The 19,247-nt window shown below is 39.4% G+C and overlaps 2 protein-coding genes across 5 annotated transcripts in view; one reads left to right on the top strand and one right to left on the bottom strand.

The window, feature by feature from the left end:
* The window catches only part of LOC118903338 (24-hydroxycholesterol 7-alpha-hydroxylase), a 68,760-nt gene extending 57,634 nt beyond the window's left edge, over positions 1-11,126 (bottom strand). Inside the window, exons 1-4 of the mRNA XM_036868312.1 lie at positions 10,691-11,126; positions 5,484-5,619; positions 2,308-2,482; positions 644-793 (exon numbers count right to left, since the gene is read on the bottom strand). Coding sequence (XP_036724207.1) covers positions 644-793; positions 2,308-2,482; positions 5,484-5,619; positions 10,691-10,867 — 638 coding nt within the window. The 5' untranslated portion in view covers positions 10,868-11,126. The remainder of the gene's footprint in view (positions 1-643; positions 794-2,307; positions 2,483-5,483; positions 5,620-10,690) is intronic.
* A 178-nt stretch (positions 11,127-11,304) lies between these two features.
* SLC25A27 (solute carrier family 25 member 27) overlaps positions 11,305-19,247 on the top strand; it is a 28,031-nt gene continuing 20,088 nt past the window's right edge. For 3 of the 4 annotated variants that reach the window (XM_036868313.1, XM_036868316.1, XM_036868315.1), the window contains exons 1-4: positions 11,314-11,609; positions 14,047-14,238; positions 16,034-16,118; positions 19,108-19,230. In XM_036868313.1, coding sequence (XP_036724208.1) covers positions 11,504-11,609; positions 14,047-14,238; positions 16,034-16,118; positions 19,108-19,230 — 506 coding nt within the window. In that variant the 5' untranslated portion in view covers positions 11,314-11,503. Of the gene's footprint in view, positions 11,610-14,046; positions 14,239-16,033; positions 16,119-19,107; positions 19,231-19,247 lie in introns of all 4 variants that reach the window. The other variant, XM_036868314.1, reaches the window with a different exon arrangement.

The raw sequence follows: 19,247 nt of genomic DNA, 5'->3' as shown, positions 1-19,247 counted from the left end.
AAGTTTGCTCTGGCTGTTGTCAGTCACAGCAGGATCAAAATCTAGCACAGAGATCCGTTGCTGGGTTAAGTGAGGTAAAGCAAACTGACTAAAAGCTTTTTAATCTTTTCTGACCAGTCATCATTTCAGACCAACTGCCAAGAAACTAAAAAATCATGTGTTACTTTGCAATCAAACCGTTTTATAAACTTTTATCTGTGCCAACTGTGAGAAATACATTTGACCACACCTACTTCTGCCTCAGGGAGAATAAGGACGTCTGATTCTGACACAGGTCACACTTGATGATGTAGCAATGACTATGATAAAAATAAGCTGTAAATGGCATAAAAGGCCTCAAAATAGATTCTTCATTTCATTCTCATAGTCTCCCCTCTCCTTCTTGTTTTTGTTTCTCAAAATGAGAATAAAAGGAAATAATCCATCTCTCTTCTTCAGTTCCTCCCTCAATTCACACACACACACACACACACACACACACACACACACACACACACACCCCCAAACTCTGGTCATAAGAAATAGCTTCTGTCTCTTCCACTTAAACTGCTGTTACAGCTACTTAGAACAAAGAAAGGAGAGAAATGTATGAGTAGCTGAGAAGAGCTTGATCGGGGAATTAACATAGGAAACAACGCTCTACCTGAGGAGACATTCTGGCAACTGGGACCCATATTCGAAACCTTCATCATAAGCTTGAAAGTGCTGATGGAACTCCCTGATTTTCCTCTCATTTGTGGGAAACAGACCTTTTTTAAACAGCACGTTCACTGTGACCGGGTAAAGGAGATGCCTGCAAAGATAGAAACACATAAAATGTCAGAGCCAATGACCACAGAATAAAGGCATAGGATACAAAAGAAGGCATCATTGAATAGCTATATGTTAGGGGTAGACAATCATATGTGATAGATTTTTTGGGGGGTGAAAGTCATTCTCAAAAGGTTTTAATATTTGCTTTCTGTGCTCAAGATAACTTAGGGGTAACTGAAATTGTGGTCTTATTGATCTGAAGATTTTCGAATGCTTTCTAAGCAAGTATTGTTAGATCCTGACAAATGGGAGATGACACACAGAAAGAGATCGATTCAATATGATTTCAACAAGCATTTATTTAGCAAATAATAACAATAACTGAGATACAGTCCGTACCTTTAGACAGCAGCCAAAAATAACCAAACAAAGAATCAAGGGCAATATTAGTCACCAAATTCCTAGTATCTCCCAGGATCCTATAACTTTGAACTATACCGAAAGACTGAAATATAGTATCTATCATCAGCAAGTTTTCCCTCAGGTGAATAAAATGATTTCTGCAGGGTCCTTAAATAAAGGAATATCAGAGATAGTTAATATGCCCCAGGTTAGTAACACTAAGTACTGTTTATTCCATTTTTATTCACCATCATTTCCTCACAAAAATTTCTCAGGATCTCCTTTCCCTCAAAGTTTCAAAGTCATTCAAGAATTTGCTTTGTTTTGTTGTAGATATTGGGCATGTTAAAAGTTTGGTTGGTTGCTTGCTTGTTTGTGTTTTCAGTTTTCCTCTCTCTCTTTCTGGAACCCTAACGAACTATTCCATGTTGCTGTGTTTTTGAGTCTGGGTGTTTGGTCATGCCTCCAGCATCCCACTGAGATGGAAAAGTGCCTCCTGGGTAACTTCGATTTACCAAATCGCCCTGCGCGTGCGGGGAATTCTTCTCACAGCTCCCTGCTAAGCCCTTACGTTTGCCAGAAAGCTCCAGAACATGGCTGAGTGCTATGTGGTTCCCCCCACCTGTCCTCTCCTGTCTCGCTTGCCTCTCAGTACCTCCCCTCTCAGAGGACCTGGGCTCAGTCCTGAGGCTCACGGTGGATTTGCCTCAGCCTTGTCAAGTCTCACAGACATCTCCCGGACCCTTGTCATCTACTTTCTGATTCTATCCTCTTCCCTCTCCTCTCAGTGTCCTCTTCTTCTAATGATCACAAATTGCACTGAATGTTTTATCAAAATTCTGATGGATGCATGACAATTATAGGAGGAAAATCCATGTAGCGCGTACAAAATCGTAAGGAATGACTAGGGAGAAATTATTATAAACATGTTAAAATGATTCTATTGGCCTATTTGCTTACCTTCAAACTGAAGTGCTAACTGAAAACTGCCCATTAATCAGAATTTAAAAGACTAATAGCATCTTTTAATTGCCTAGCTAGATAGACTTCATTAATCCACCAGATAATTTGTGAAGTCCAATGTATAGGCTTCAAATATTTTTTATTCCAAAAAAATAAAAAACAAAATTAAATAATAAGGCATCTATTTACCTCACTAAGTTGTTCAGGTCCATGGTCCCATGAGGGCCTAAATTCTCCAGCTGTTCGTGTAATTCTTCAGTCAATTGTCCAGTGAATCGATATAGGTTGAAAGTCCCCATTTTCCCTTTCACCATGATATAAAGTTTCTCATGCAGTTTTAAAAAGATATTCTTTGGGATTGATGCTATAAACAGAGAAAACGCTTTTCAAAAGAAGCAACCACTTCTTTTTTTTTTTTTAACATCTTTATTGGAGTATAATTGCTTTACAATGTTGTGTTAGTTTCTGCTGTATAACAAAGTGAATCAGCTATACATATACATATATCTCCATACCCCATCCCTCTTGCGTCTCCCTCCCACCCTCCCTATCTCACCCCTCTAGGTGGTCACAAAGCACCGAGCTGATCTCCCTGTGTTATGCAGCTGCTTCCCACTAGCTATCTATTTTACATTTGGTAATGTACATATGTCCATGCCACTCTCTCACTTCATCCCAGCTTACCCTTCCCCCGCCCCGCGTCCTCAAGTCCATTCTCTACATCTGTGTCTTTATTCCTATCCTGCCCCTAGGTTCTTCATAACCATTTTTTTTTTTTTAGATTCCATATATATGTGTTAGCATACGGTATTTGTTTTTCTCTTTCTGACTTACTTCACTCTGTATGACAGACTCTAGGTCCATCCACCTCACTACAAATAACTCAATTTCGTTTCTTTTTATGGCTGAGCAATATTCCATTGTATAAATGTGCCACATCTTCTTTATCCATTCATCTGTCGATGGACACTTAGGTTGCTTCCATGTCCTGGCTATTGTAAATAGAGCTGCAATGAACATTGTGGTACATGACTCTTTGAATTATGCAACCACTTCTTGAAGCAAACAGTCAACAGACCTCCCTCTCTATTCCTTGATCAGCAGAGACTAGAGCCAAAGTTCACCTAGTACATAGAATCACCTCCTGCAAATAAAAGTAGGTGAAGATCCAACATAGACTGTGAGATAGTGAAAGTCCGTAGGGTAATGCACTTTAAGGGATGACTTGTATGGGGGTGATTAAGGAAGCCTCTGGGAAACACAAATCTGGTGATTTTATTTCCATGTTTAAAACTTTTCATTGGCTTCCTATCCTTAACAAAGTTTACAAGGCGTTCTACCCTCTTTCCAGCTCTACAATGACATTGCTAGCCCTTTCTCCCTCCAAACATATATCCCAGGTATACTGAAAACACACACTCTTTTACACATCTCAGCATTTTCATGAGCTCTTCTATCTGCTCAGAATGTTCTCTACTTGACTGATCTCACCCTCCCCACCCCTATCCCCCTGCCACCTACAAGCCATACATTTCTCCTGCTAACTTCTTCTCTCCTTCAAGTGTCTTCTTGAATATCACCTCCACCAGCAGGGCTTTCCTAACCCCAAGAACAGCTTTAGCCCCACTGTTTCCTTTATCTTAGTGTTCATGCTCCTTTCATGACGCTCACACCTGGTCTGGTTGGGTGCTAAGAGTATGAATTTTTAAACTCATTACACTATTCCTTTATATTTTTCTTTAATCCTCTTTTATTGTCTTCAAAGTAAGTTTTCCAAAAAATAATTTTTAATTTTATATTTCATCATCCTATTACATGTAGGATACATTTTGTATAAGTTAATGAAAAATAATTTGTGGATTTCCTGAGCATGCATTGTCTCTGTGGTAGGGGAATAATTGAAAGGAATGGGAAGCTGGCTCAAGAGTAAATATTAAGATATTTCATCTGTTAAATAGAAATATTTAAGCATGCAAGTCCCCAGGGGAGGCAGAGGTGAAAAAATGTGATCACTGCAATACACCTATGATAGGTGAGTAAGTTGGTATATTTTTCTCAAGGAATATGTGAATTTACAGATCAAGAGTCTTCAAAATATTTGTATTTCTTTGATCTGGAATTCCATAGTCTTAAATATCAAGAAGCATTAAAGAGTCAAAAAAATTTAACCAACACGTTGTGATTTTTCATGCAAGCAACAAGAAACAATAATCATGCTATTGATCAACTGACAGCCTTGAAAACAAACTTTTTGTCTTAATAGCAAGAAATGCATAAGAAGAAGCTATATGAAAATGAACCTAAGACAGATGCAAAAAGGGAAGCAAGGAGAAAAAAGATGGTAGAAGCAAGCACAGACATTGTGAAAGCAGAGAAAAGAACCAGGCACAAAATGAACAGCTCTGAATTCTTGGGAGGACAAATGGCCTCAACATGCATGTCTGCAGCCTGGGAAGAAATAAAGGCAGACATGGGCTTCCCTGGTGGCGCAGTGGTTGAGTTTGCTTGCCAATGCAGGGGACACGGGTTCGAGCCCTGGTCCAGGAAGATCCCACATGCCACAGAGCAGCTAAGCCCATGCGCCACAACTACCGGGCCTGCGCTCTAGAGCTCGCGAGCCACAACTACTGAGCCCGCGTGCCTAGAGCCCGTGCTCTGCAACAAGAGAAGCCACCACAATGAGAAGCCTGCGCACCGCAACGAAGAGTGGCCCCCGCTCGCCGCAGCTAGAGAAAAGCCCACGCACAGCAACGAAGACCCAACGCAGCCAAAAATAAAACAAATAAAATAAATAAATTTATTTAAAAAAAAAGAAAAGAAAGAAAGGCAGACAGTCACACTGGAAGCGTGCTGACAAATTCAGTCCAGCAGTCTCTGAGGATGGAGAAAGAAAGGGCACCAATTATATGAAGCTAAGCCCCACTAACCCTGTGGACTATGTCAGGGAATGCCATAGTAAAGTGCTTACTAAGCAGTGCAGTTCTACTTTCAAGGAGCAGAGTAGCAACATGAGATCAAGCCAAGAGCTATAGCCTGTAGAACACTGTATACACAGCGGCAGAGCGGAGTTAGTGACATTTTGGGAGCTGCAACAGGCTGCAGGTGCCAGTATTTTCCGAAGTAAACATCAGTGAGGTGACCTCATCTCTCACGCACGTCTAATTGAGATCCAAGTGTTTGAAGCTGCCAATAATTTGTTTTACAAGGGCCAGATTCATCACACACTCTTTTCTATCCCTACTCTAAAGAACAAAATAATGGGCCTGCCTCATTCTTGATAGAGGAGTGAAGATGAGATTGTTACCGAAAACTGCGCGTGGATTCCATGTTGTATTTCAAATGAACTATCTGAAAATACTGTTTACCTGTACGATAGACGGGAGTTTGCACTGCTAGTTCAAAATTTACTTCTTTGGATTTTAGAAACACATTAATTCCCTCTTCTTCAGTAACAAAGGTCATTCGGGTGCCCACAGCAACGATTGTAAATATCGGTCCATACTGAAAGAAAACACATAAATACAGATCATATTAGTAAGCATTTCTAATAAATAAGTTACTGGACCATGGGTTATGCTTAAGACAGTGTTCCTCAAGAACCCCAATGCTGAATTCACAGTCAAGATAAAAACGATTATGATTATATATAATAATTATAAATCTTGACTGAGCAAAATCTCAATTATAAAAATCCTAATTTACTCTGTTGTAATATTTAACCTTCCTTTTGATAATGCTATTATTTGCTTGTACCTTCCTTTCTGGTAGTAGAAATAATAATTAGAAATAATGATTGGAAATTATATCAAACACCATGATATTTGAGCACTGTTTTCAAGATATCAGGAGGGTTATAAACAACCTATGGTTGAACTGCTGACTGATTTCACCTTCAGTCTGTAGTCACTCAATAATGTCCTGCAATCCCCAAAGTTCTGTAATGTGTTCACTTTCTCACTTTCCACAACGACTCACTTGTTCACCTAGCCCAACCCTCTCCACTCTGAGAAGGTGTTCCTGCTTTGTAACTCACTGGGAAAATGAGCACTCAGCTTCCCACCGCCAGAGCTTGCAGACAACTGTACCCATTTGTACCCATTCTCCATGCCTCCCCTTGACTTAACACAGACGGAGGGTCCTGCCCCTGGGAAATGCCCACCCTCCTTCACTTGTGTTACGGGTTCCACACTCTCTCTTTGGTCTATGTGTATGCCTTCTCTCTCCTACACCATCAGTTTTGCCTTTTCTATCAGATCGCTCCTAGGAACCTACAGTCATCCTCCAGTGCAGAGTTTGGTTTGGTTTTAGGGAGTCCATGACTTTATCTGGAGAAAAATATATCATGATTTTCACTGGCCTCTGATTATAATGTAACATTTTCTTCAATTATGAATGGAGGCAATACACCACAATCTTCCCCACGACTCTATCCTCAAAAGAACCTACTGTTCCAATTGTACTTTCTTAGATTTGGTGTCTATTTGGCATCCATCTATCATAGGGCCAATTATATTAGCTATACTTTCTTATTCTTGATGCTCAGCTTCGGTGTCCTCACTACTGGGTAGAGACAGCCCTCCCAGGGCTAGCCAGTTTTTAGAGAGAGCAAAGGACTCTCAGCCAACCAGGAGCATGCCTTTCATATGGAAACCAACCCATCTTGAGTCTGTGTCCCCAACCACTTCCTTATCTAACTCTCACATGCCAAGGCAATATTATCTCTGCCCTAAATCATCCCAGGGCGAGGCACTAGGCACCCGGAGACCAACCTTATAGCCCAAAGCCCTCAGAAATTACTCAAACTAGTCAATCCTAAATTGTTTACTCTGCCTTGCCTTGCCTTTCCTGAGCAAACCCCAATAAAGGCTCTGGGCAGGGTTTTCTCTTGCTCCCATCCTTTGCCTCCTGACAGGGTGTTTTCCCCTGTGGCCCTGCAGGGCATGCAGTGACCCCCTTGGACCTGTGAGTAGAATAACCTTCCTCCTTCCAAGTCGCATTCTCATTTCCTCCTATGGCTGTACTGACTTTCCCAGACCACATCCAACATGTACATTTTTGGAAAAACCACCCGTACTTTTATATCCCATTACAGTTATTATAAATATCTTGAAATATCATTTAGGTTCACCAGTACTTCAATAGTACAGTCATTTCCAGATCTGCATGAAATGGCACGTGATAGTTCCTGTGACACAATATTGGGTGCCATCAGGCAACTGTGGACCCAATAATCATTGATACCCCAAATAGTGAAGTCTCATTTTCTTCCACTAGTGATCCAGACATCTACATTGCTTCCCAATATTCCCTACCTGGTATTGTTTATTAATCAGTACTTAGAAGAAGATGAGTCGTTTTCATCGTTGAAGGTTTGTTCAAATGAGAATTCTTAACTTTCCATTAGGAAAGTGGCCTTTGGTAATACATATAGGCACTCGGGCCACATTGTAGGCAGTCTTGATCATCTCACTTGATACTGAGTCCATGTTCTAGTTTCTCAAGTCTAACTGCTTGGAGCCACCTTTGCCCCTTTTCATTCTTTCACACACCACATTCCATCTACCAGTAAATCCTGCTGCTTCCACCTTCAAAAGAGATCCAGCCACTTCTCAAACTTCCACTGCTATCACCATGGTACAGGCCACCAAGATCTCAAGCTTGAATTCTTGCCAAAACCTTCGAATTATCTTTTCTTTTAGTTTTATGTTCCTGTTTTTAACACAGTGCCCAAAATGACCCTTTAAAATTTAAATCACATGACATCACTCCTCTGCTCAAAACACTCACAAAGTTTCCCATTTCCCTCTAAGTTACAAATGTATTCTCAATAATCTGTAATAACCTACATGGGAAAAGAATCTGAAAAAGAATGGATATATGCATATGTATAACTGAATCACTTTGCTGTACACCTGAAACTAACACAACATTGTAAATCAACTATACTCTAATATAAAATAAAAATTAAATTAAAAAATACATTTACACTTTGAATCTGATAATTTACTCCACAGATATACTTGCACACATAGAAATGACCTTTGTTGCTACATTATTTACAATAGTAAAATATGGAAAACAAACCATGTCAATCATTAGGTGACTGTTTAAGTGAAATATGATTCAGGGAATATTTTGCAGCTTTTAAAACATGCAGATGCTTCTGTTTCTGTGTAGGATGAGAGAAAAGAGGGATAGATTACAAAGATCATATTTTTAAAGGCATCAGAGAGTTGGGGAAACAATACGAACTAAATGGATTAAAGCTCCACAGAGAAGTGTGTAGAAGTGAACAGACAATAGGTCATGATTTATTTCCCTGGTGGCATCTGTGAATTCTGAGTATCGATCAAGGTCAGGACTGAAATAGGCACCTGTGAAAAAATCTACAGATAATAAGAAATTTAATGGTGAAACATTGAACACTTTTCCCCTAATATTAGGAAAAAAGACAAGCTTGTCTATGCACACCACTTTATTCAACAATATATTAGAAGTCCCTCTTTATTTATGCAAGAAAAAAGAAATAAAAGGCATAAAGATCAGAAAACAGGAAATAAATTTATCTGTTTGTAGGACATATTGTGTACGTATAAAAAATCCTAAGAAATCTACAAAGTAACTACTGGAACTAATAAGTGAATTTGGCAAGATCACAGGATACAAAGTTAATATACAAAAACAATTGTGTCTTTTATGTGCCAGAGGGATACCACTGGAAAACAAAAGTGAAAACAATTGTATCTACAATAGCCTCAAGAATATAAAATATAAAAGAAACATTGGCCTTAGGGCTTCCCTGGCAAAAAAAAAAAAAAAAAAAGAATATAAAATACTTCAGAAAATAATTAACAATCACAGGCAAGACCCCGTCACTGAAAACTACAGAATATTTCTAAAAGAAATTATATAGCTAAATAAACGGGAGAGGTATACAGCATTCGTAGATTAGAAGACATTATATCATTAAAAAGTCAATTCTCCCTCAATTTTTCCATAGACTTAACAAACTTCCAAACATTCTTCCAACAGTCTTTATTATAGATATTGGCAAGCCAACTCTAAAATTTATATTAAAATGCCTATAATCTTGAATGCCCCATCAATGACAAAAAAACATGAACTTTCACTACCTGATTTAAAGATTTACCATAAAGCTGTAGTATTTAAGACAGTGCAGTATTAACAAAGGAGTGGACATATAAATCAATGGAATAGGATAGAAAGGCTAGACATAGATCTACACATATATGGTCAGTTAATCTTTGAAAAGCTGCAAAGGCAACTCAATGAGGAAAGGAAAGTCCTTCAAGTAATTATACTAAAACAATTGGACACCCAGAGGTCCAGTTGAAACTCAGCCCTTATGTACACCTTACAAAAAAACTAACTCTAAGTGGATCATAGACCTAAATGTAAAATGCAAAACTATAAACCTTTTAGAAGAAAACAGAATAATCTTTGTGACCGTGCTTGACCTTCTGAGACAAGCTTTTAGAAACATTCCTTAAGACTTATCAAAATCATATACCTAAGGAAGGCTATGGGAGACAAAGAAGTATTTCTTTAAAAGATAATATTTTCCCCTAAGATCTTCAAAAATACAATCTTGAGTATAAACTGTGTGAGTATTGAAAAATAAAGAATGGTTAGAGACTTCTAAAAAAAAAAGATAATATTTTTCATCTATCAAACTAGCAAGAATTATGGTACTTAGTGTGGTCCAGGATATGAAGAGCGAGGCAATCCCCTACACTCAAAGGAAAAGAAAAAGGAAAAGAAAAGGAAAAAGGATTCGTACATCCTTTTGCAAGAGTAACACAATAATATAAACAATTTAATGTCCTTTGGGCAATTTCACTTTTAGGAAGTTATTGTGATGAAACAATCAGGTAAGTGCAAAAAGTACAAACACACACAGGAGCATACACACAAGAATGTCCATTGAAATAAAGAAAAAAATAGCAGTAACCTATGTACTATTTTTGAAAGATATATTTAAAAGCTATTTTAAAGACAAAAATATGTACTGCAACAACAATTACTAATACCCTTAGTGGGCAGTGAAAATGGATCTCATCATCACCAAATAACAACACCAGCTGAAAATATAGTGCCCACTATATTTGTAAAGACCGAATTTGCAAGCAGTTTTTACAATAGCCTGGGGTTAACTCTTGATTTGGATACGAATTTATTAAGCAAATTGAAATTACTTGTATTACGCTTCTGTCTTCCCAATTATTGCAAGCATTTAGTTAATATGTATACACTTAGGATTTTTTAGCTACGATGAAGTAACTAGCACTTTTAAATTAATCTCTACTTCCAAAAAGGCAGTTACAAGCTGCCTTGTACTTCATAACTGATGAAAACCTATTTCTTTAGAAAAACCTTGCATAAGACACAGTTGTTCATTGTTAGCTGAGGAATTCATAAGTGGCTAGATCGTTTAATTGTGGGCAGCAGGTAGGTTCCCCATGTTCTAACATTGCACTTGAGATACAATGAAAGAAAATAAAAAAGAAAACATTACCTCTTCCTTGAAACCCCACCTGCTAAGGGCACATACCTTGATTCTTGCTTTCTCTATAAATTGTAGAGGGGTTTTTCCAAACTCAAATCCAGCTCCAATCCAAGGAATCCAGCCCCCTATGCACGGGGGTCCACGCAAGTTCTTCCACTGAAGAAATAATAAAAGAGCAACACAACCTAAGATTATAACCACTGTTGGGGAAATGAATTCCATGTTTTTGTCTAGCACCTTCCTGAATCAGAGAAGGGAAAAGTCTTGCTGCTGTGGTACTTGCTGCTTCCCCCGGAACAGGGCACCCTCCAGACCTCCCAACTTTCCGCTGCTCCTTTTGCAGCTTGTTCGCCTTCCTAACTGTAGCCTCCTTTCCCCGCCCCAATTTTTGGGTAACTTTTGCATCATCACTCCCTCCTACGTCCACTTTTCTTTCAAGTTCTGGCCACGCGGGACGGAAGGAAGGGGCTGGATCCTGCTGGTGTGGGCGCAAGGGGTGGAGGAGGAGAAGTGGCGCTGTTGCCATGGAGACCGGGGCTGGTGGCGCGGCGGGCGGCTCGTTCGCGACCAATCAGAGAACTCGGTCCGAGAGGGCCGGAGCCACGCGGACTACATTTCCCAGAAGCCTCGCGGGCTTCGCGTTGTTTTCCGATCTCACCCCACTGGGCTGCTGAAGCCCGAGGCTGCTAGGGAGAGGGTGCAGGTTCGCTGGGCCCATCTGGCGGAGCCGAACAAGGGAAATGGTCCCCGCCCCGCCGCTCGCCAGTTGAGGAGGAGCCGCCCTGGCCGGGTGGCAGTCCAGCCGCGGCGCGGGGCGCGGGCCAGAAGGGGCGTATCGTCCTCCCGTGCTGCTGCTGAATGTCGACTCCGGAGGATGAGGAGAGGCTCTCGCCGCTCGCCCAGAGATGGCCCCGCGCGAGCAAGTTCCTCCTGTCGGGCTGCGCGGCCATCGTGGCCGAGCTAGGTACCCGGCCGTCCAGCCTGGGCCTCCCCCGCGAGTCGTCGAGGGGTCGCGCGGGGGTGGGGGGCCGGGCGGGTGGCTTCGTTTCTGGGTGGATGCAGCCCTCTTGGTCCACACCTCTCCTGCAGGTGTGGCAGGGTGGGGGCAAGGCCAGCCTTGTAAGGAGGAGGGATTGGAGGTCACGAAGGTCTCTTCCTTTCAATTTCGTCTCCCTCGGGTGTGCTATTGCGCCTGAATGTGTCCTTTTAGAAGCTTCCTGAGCTGGCATTCCTATATAGGGATCATTTTCTCTTTCGTGAGGATGCCCTTTTTAAAACCCAGTCCACTTTTCATCTTTACTGAGGTCATCTCTGTTATTTGTGTTCTTACACAGCCTCACTATATCGTTGTGTTTTGGGTCCAAGTTGTGAACCCAACCTGTGGGACTTAAGTTCGTTACCCATCACTTACTGAGCATCCACTCAGCATCTGCCAGTTGACCTCTTTGAGCGGAACTCATCTATACTGTGTTTACCTTGCAGGACTCTGAGAAGTTAATAATATATAAACGTTAAACCCAAGGCAAGGCACCCGCTCATTGCAACATTATTATGACAGTGCTGGAGACTGTAGGGATATAGTTCGAAAGACCCAGCCCTGACCTTCTTACAGGCTGGTGGGGAGACATGCAGAGACAGACAATTACATTATGCTACTTAGTATAATGAAGATGTTATTAAATATCATAAGAGCAGAGAAGATGAACAGTTACATCTGCATAAGTAAGTCAGAGAAGACTTAAGGGGCTACCTAGAGTAGAACTATGATGCCCTTGTAAGAACAGGTGGTGTTTCTTCCAAGAATTTTGTGACTAGAGTGCCTGTGTTTTCCCTGCATTCACTGTGCATTTTAAGATTACCCTTTCATTTTCTTGCCCATTAAAAAAAAAAAAGGAATAGCTTGGATGTGTAAATGTTAGTTTGTCCTGTTCTAAAATGAGTTTACTTTGTATTTCCAGCAGAGCCAGAACATGATCTGTTGTTTGCCCTTTGTGCTCCTCCACTCTTGCCCTTTGGACCCTCTGTTTTTTTCTTTCTCTTCTCCCAAAGCTGATGGCGAATTTTTATTATTCATTGTTTTTACTGAAATACAATTCATTAACTTAAAAAAAATTTAAAAGCAGATTGCTAAATGATTAGGTATGTTTCCTGTTTTGTTTTGTTTTGTTTTGTTTTAACCTGATGTTCCCCCTGTGACCAATGGCTTTTGTAAAGGAACATTCCTCCTGTTAAAATTTCATGGAGAATTGTGTGGGGGAAGGGGAATCAAAATATGAGATGGCTTTGAGTACAAACTGATTTAGGATCGGAACCTGAAGCATTAAGTAACCAGCAAGAAAACCAAAATTATTTTAAGAGGCATAACCTATGCTAATATAGAGGTGCCTATATCTTAAGACTTTTCAGGTTTCATATGTCAACAGAGGAATGCTTAAATTATCTATATGCACACAACTTGTGTTTTAGAAAAACTAACAGCAAGATAATTAACTTTTCCAAAGACCAGTGGTTAAGACTGAATATTCTCTTCCCCCGTCTCTGTGTTCTCTTGGAAAAGGCATAGCTATGGTTTTGTATCAGGTGGTGGTCACTGAAAAGGCTTATGTAATGTCACTAATGTTAATGAACTTATCTGAATCATTGTGTGTATAAAGTTATGAGCTTGATCTTCCTTATGTGAGCCAGATAGCTTCACTCTGTTTCCAGGTAAAAGGTCTATCTCTAATTCAAGATGTAATCATTAGGAAAAAAATTTTCAAGTACAGGTGGTATTTGTAAGGAAGCCATGCATAAAACTCATCAGTGCTGGAAAACCAACTCAACATATTCCTTAATTGAAAGAATATTGAGCCTGCCACCCTTTGATATGAAAGACACGATAAACCCTATGTTGCATCTTCTCTTTCTCAGACATCAGTGATTCATCTACGTGCAAACATCGCCCACGAAATGATAGAATTCAGCTTCATCTGGCATTTGTTAAGAACCTGTCATAAGTAGTACAGTACTGGAAATTATTCACATTGGAAGGCAAACATTAAGGACTAACGTAGGTTTTGGACTGAAATTTCTGACCGAAAAAGAACCCAAGGGCTTGTCACTTTTTGTTTTCTTTCTGGTGCTCTGGGGCTGCTCTGGGACAGTGATTCTCAAATTTGGGAGTGTATAAGAATCAACCGATGTCTAAAACCCCATCAACCTACTGAGACTCCATAGGCGTGAGGCTAGGAAATGTGTAATTTTTAACCATCTCCCTGGCTGATTCTGATGTATTCTGAAATTTGAGAATCACCCATCTTGTGCTGACTAAAATATGGTTCCTGTGATTTTTTTAAAAATTTCGTTTGTTTCTCTGAATGTTACGGGTTTCCCCCTCGTTTTGTTTTTGTTGTCGTTGTTAGCAACCTTTCCCCTCGATCTCACAAAAACTCGACTCCAAATACAAGGAGAAGCTGCCCTTGCTCGGTTGGGAGACGGTGCAAGAGAGTCTGCTCCCTATAGGGGCATGGTGCGCACGGCCCTGGGGATTGTCCAAGAAGAAGGCTTTCTAAAGCTCTGGCAAGGAGTGACACCTGCCATTTACAGACACATAGGTATTTATCTTGATTCTAGCTGGTGAGTTTGTCACGAGTTCTGTGTTTGTCTCCTCTGCTTTCCTGTTGAGCTGTGTTCAAGAGCCAGCTAGTTTTCTTCTGCTAATATGATAAATGAATATAAGGTTATTAAGGAATTATAGCCTTAGGGTTTTAGAAATGCATACAGAAGTATTTAGGGACGAACTGTCATGATGTCATGATGTCTCTAATGTAATTTAAAATAATTAAGCAAAAAAAAAAAAAAAGAAAAAGAAGCAAATATGGTGAAAATGTTAGCAATTGATAAATCTCCATGATAGATATATAGGGAATTGTGTTATTTTTCTCTACTCTTCTGTATGCTTGAAAATTTTCCTAATAAAAATGTTTTTTATTTAAGTTTAAGAAAGAAAAAGATGAATAGTTGATTTTTTTTCCACTTGAGGAACTTTAAACACAAAATTAAAAATATTTTTTTTACGTTCTTTGAAAATTAAAATATATTTGAGGGCAATGCCTCACCAGTCTCTGTCCCATGTGTCAGAGGCCAGGTTGATCTGAAAGAGAACAGGGATGACTGTCTAATCCAACCTTGGCAATAGAGTAAATGCAACACAGGTGATTTTTTCCTCAGTTCCCAGGCTACCTATGTGGGTCCTTAGTCACTCCGAAAGGAAAGTAGTTGAAATGACACTGCTGCCAGTTAGAACACTTTTCTGCTCTGCTTCCAAAGGGGCACTCACATAGATAGGAGTTGCTGAGTTTGCAGCTTGTGGACAGGAGAATAAACTTGCCTTCAAAAGGAGATAGGATGGGTATGGCGTTTTTCTTCTCTATCATAATCATTCCTCGAATATGTGGGGACCCTTGATCAGAAAAGTGCCCAGTGCTAATGTTTACCAGCTTTGTGTTTTTAAAGCTTCAGTTCTCCAGATGAGCAGGTTAGAGTGTGTTCACCAAGAACTGTCCAGAAGTGTGATTAGACTGTTATTGTTTTGGTGCTTTGTATGTTTTTGAATATCTTAAAATACTGCATTAAACTTCTTGAAATATCAAGAAAAGCTCTCTATATGAGTACCATGTACTGATTTTCACAATTTTTCTTTTTTATTCTTTTTTTTTTGGATAGTTTCTCCTTGCCTCCCATTATCGTTTTGAGTTTTACTTCTTTTCATTTGTATTTTGTTGACCACCATATGTGGTTTTACAGTTAAGGTTCATTTCATATGTTTGACACTTGACTGAAAAATTATCTTAACATAATTATCCAATGAAGTTGTACATGTTTATTGAATGAAAATGCCTGCTGTGTACCAAGCTCTGTACTAGGGCATATAGTGTAATGAAAACACACAAAACCCGCCTTGAAAGGCTCATGGTCTGATGGAAAGATGAACAAGAAAATCAAGTTAATTTCTAATCAAGATGATAAATGCCATATTAGACACATGCCTGGATAGTTCTGGGGGATCAGAGAAGCGTGGCAGGTGCAATGACAGCCTAGAACACTGGCGGCCAGGTCAGAGGGCACTTTTTGGAAAACATGTTCTTTGAGTTGAGTATTGAAAGAGTAGGAGGAGTTAGCAAGTCAGGAAAGGGAGAATCCATTCGAGAAAGATCAGATAACACAGGAGAAGGCCTGAGGTTTTAAAAGGCATGCCCAGTTGGAGAACCATCAAGACCAGGTGTCCGAAGCCTAGGGTGCGTGAGAGAAAGACACAGCTAGAGAGGTTGACTAGGCCATGTCAAAGCATCCTCTTACTTTATTAAACACAGGGCCAGATTCACCCTTTCAATGCTCTGTCTTGCACAGTGTACTCTGGAGGTCGAATGGTCACTTACGAACATCTCCGTGAAGTTGTGTTTGGCAAAAGTGAAGATAAGCATTATCCCCTTTGGTAAGTTTTGTTTTGAAAATAATATACTGTATTGTACAACAGAGGGAATATAGCCAATATTTTATAATAACTATAAATGGAGCCTAACCTTTAAAAATTATGAATCACTATATTGTACACCTGTAAATTATTTAATGTTGTACATCAACTATACTTCAATTAAAAAAGAAAAAGAAAATATACTAGTGCCCGGAAGGTTTTACTGTTTATCCATTAGATTTGTATAAAATTGTGCATTTGTACCAAAATTGCCTCAAGGTATAGGCTTAAAATAATAAATAATTACAATATAAATCCAAATAATTGAACATTTACTGCATATTGTATACAAACACACAGGTATATACCTATATAAAAATTATGTATATATTATTTAATATTTTAATATTAAAAGAATTCTTATGGAGCACCTTCTTTATTCCTCTTTCTACTGAGAAACCCTAAGCTTTAGAGTCAAACAGAGATGGGCTCATATTCCTGCTCTGTTTCCATGTAGCCTGGGCAAACTACTTCACCTTTTTTATCTTCAATTTTCTCTGCTGTGGAAGTTAATACCTACCACCAGGATTTTGTTTTTGTAAGATTAGATGAGATGATGAATGTAAGTGCATATCACTTATAACATTTATAATAGAAACAGAGAAAAATAGGTTAATACAAGTAAAATACACAACTCCAGTAGATCAATGAAAAATACATAAAGAACATAAAAGGAAAAATCAAGAAAGGATATCAACAGGCAACTCACAAAAGAAGGAATGTAAGTGTTCATTAAACATGTAAAAATGTTCAACCTCACCAGTAATCAGGGAAATTAATTATAAGTACTTTTAGGCATTAAACTGTTAATGGGAATGTAAGTTACTATAACCTTTTTGGAGCATAAAGTTTACCTGTTAAAATTTTTAAATGTGTAATCCTTTGACCTAGCAACTCCTTCTTTATGATTAGAATCATTCAGAAATATTTGTACCTATGCATAGAGTCTCTCACACACACACATGCACACTAAGATATGGACTGTAGCAGTGTTGATAATAGCAAAATTTTTTAATTTAAATAACTAGCAATTTGGAAGTAGTCAAATAAGTTATGAGACATTTATACAGGGAGACATAACACAGCTATTTGAAGAATGGGTTTTATATGAAGAACATATAAAGATGCCTACAATATCTTTTTTGGGCTGAAAAAAAAAATCCAAGTCACAACTATAAGAAAAGGGCAATAAGTAGAATTTCATCTTCCAGGCAAAATCTCTTGGTACTGTTTTTGAAAAATTGTAATGTTCTAAGCTATACTAGTTGCTTTCCCAGAGTTGGAGAAGGAATAGATTAATAGTTCTTGCATTCTGTAATTTCTTCCAGATGTGAAAGGGTTAGGTAAGAAGTTCAAAGGAAACATGTTACTGAAGCCACCTCTCAGGGTGGATTGCCTCTGTGTCCTCTGACCCAGTCAGAACAATTCTCTGGGTCTTTACTGAGTGATTATGCTGTGTCAGTCCTATACTTAGTACTGAGGATATAGTGATGAAAAAGGCATGGTCCCCCGACATAGTCCCTGACTAGACTCACAGTAATAGACACAGATGCCTAAACAAGTAGAATCATGTAACAGTCACACAGGAGGTGTGGTTATGGGATTCGAAAAGAGAAGAGCCAGTGGTAACATACTGCACCCATCACTGTGAGGAGAAACAGTCATGCTCATAGGTTATTGGTGGGAGCATGAATTGATACAAGTACTGTGAAAAGGAACTTGGCAGGATCTATCAAATGTCATATAAATGTTCAAATTTCTTAGTGAAGAGTTAGCTGCTTATATAAGTTATGGAGTAGTCATAAAATGGAATGCTATGAAACGGTTTTTTAAATGAGGCAGCTCTGTATGAATTGACAGAGATAACCTTTAAGAGCAGAACAGTGTACAACCTGGCATTCTGCATTTGTACTTTTAAAAAAGATACTTTATACATACGCACACGTGTGCACAGACCGTCAATTGTAACTTAGTGGTTAAGATGGTGAACTCTGCACTCAGACTGCCTGGGGTTACATCTTGGCTGTACTACTCACTGTCTGTGTGAGCTGTCATTTAACTGCGTTGTGCCTCAGTCTCCTCATCCGTAAGGAGGAAATAACAGTGGTACTAATGTCATAAGAGTCTATATGAGAATTAAATGATATTTTTAAAAGTGCTTAAAACAGTGCCTGATGTCATGCATTCAGTGAACGCATTGTTATTATCTCTAGAAAAGTATAAGAGAAACTAGTCATTGCGATCACTTCAGAAGAGGGGAACTGGGGATAGGTACCCTCTTCTACTCTGTACTCATTTGTACCTCTTCAAATATTGTTTTAGAGTAAAAAGAAAGAAACTACCCCTTTCCCCCCAAGAGGCCACTGCCATCATCTCAGTAGAAGATGACTGGGGCGTGTCCTGAGACAGGAGCAGCTGGAGTGGGGAGAAGACGAAGGATTCAGGGCATGTTTAAGTACAATAGCCTAGACTTGTTCACGGTTGGCTCCAGGAGGTGAGGAGGAGGAAGAGTCCAGGGACAGAAAGAGTTACTTCAAAGAGAGGAACACTGTCAAAACCCCTTCGCCTTGGAAAACTACTAAAATAGTAATCCATAAAATTTGACTTACCGACCTTTGTCTGTTAAACTGATTACATCAATGCTGTTTTTATTCTCCTGTGGTCAGAATTAAACTGTAGTTAAATTATGTCTTTGAAGCAACTGCCCTTCCTTTGAATTTCAGGCCATGAAAGGCCCCTGGCACTTCAGATTTGAATTCCGACTCCTCCTGGTCCTTGAACCCTCCCATCAGTAAACAGACAAACCTCTGTGATCTGTCTGGGTCTATTCTTTGCTTCACTGTGTCTTAAATCTCTTATGCAGGGGCTGTACCAGCATGTTATTGTTCCCTACAGAATCTGTGAAATTGATAGCAACCTTTAAAAAAAATGTATCTCCTTTTAAAATTAGGAAATCAGTGATTGGAGGGATGATGGCTGGTGTTGTTGGCCAATTTTTAGCCAACCCAACTGACCTAGTGAAGGTTCAGATGCAAATGGAAGGAAAAAGGAAACTTGAAGGAAAACCATTGCGGTAAGTTCTCCAACCAA

Source organism: Balaenoptera musculus, chromosome 11 (assembly GCF_009873245.2).
Source record: "Balaenoptera musculus isolate JJ_BM4_2016_0621 chromosome 11, mBalMus1.pri.v3, whole genome shotgun sequence".
In the NCBI taxonomy this organism is placed as follows: domain Eukaryota; kingdom Metazoa; phylum Chordata; class Mammalia; order Artiodactyla; family Balaenopteridae; genus Balaenoptera; species Balaenoptera musculus.
Note: the sequence above shows the minus strand (reverse complement) of the source record. Positions and strands in the feature narration are given on the sequence as shown.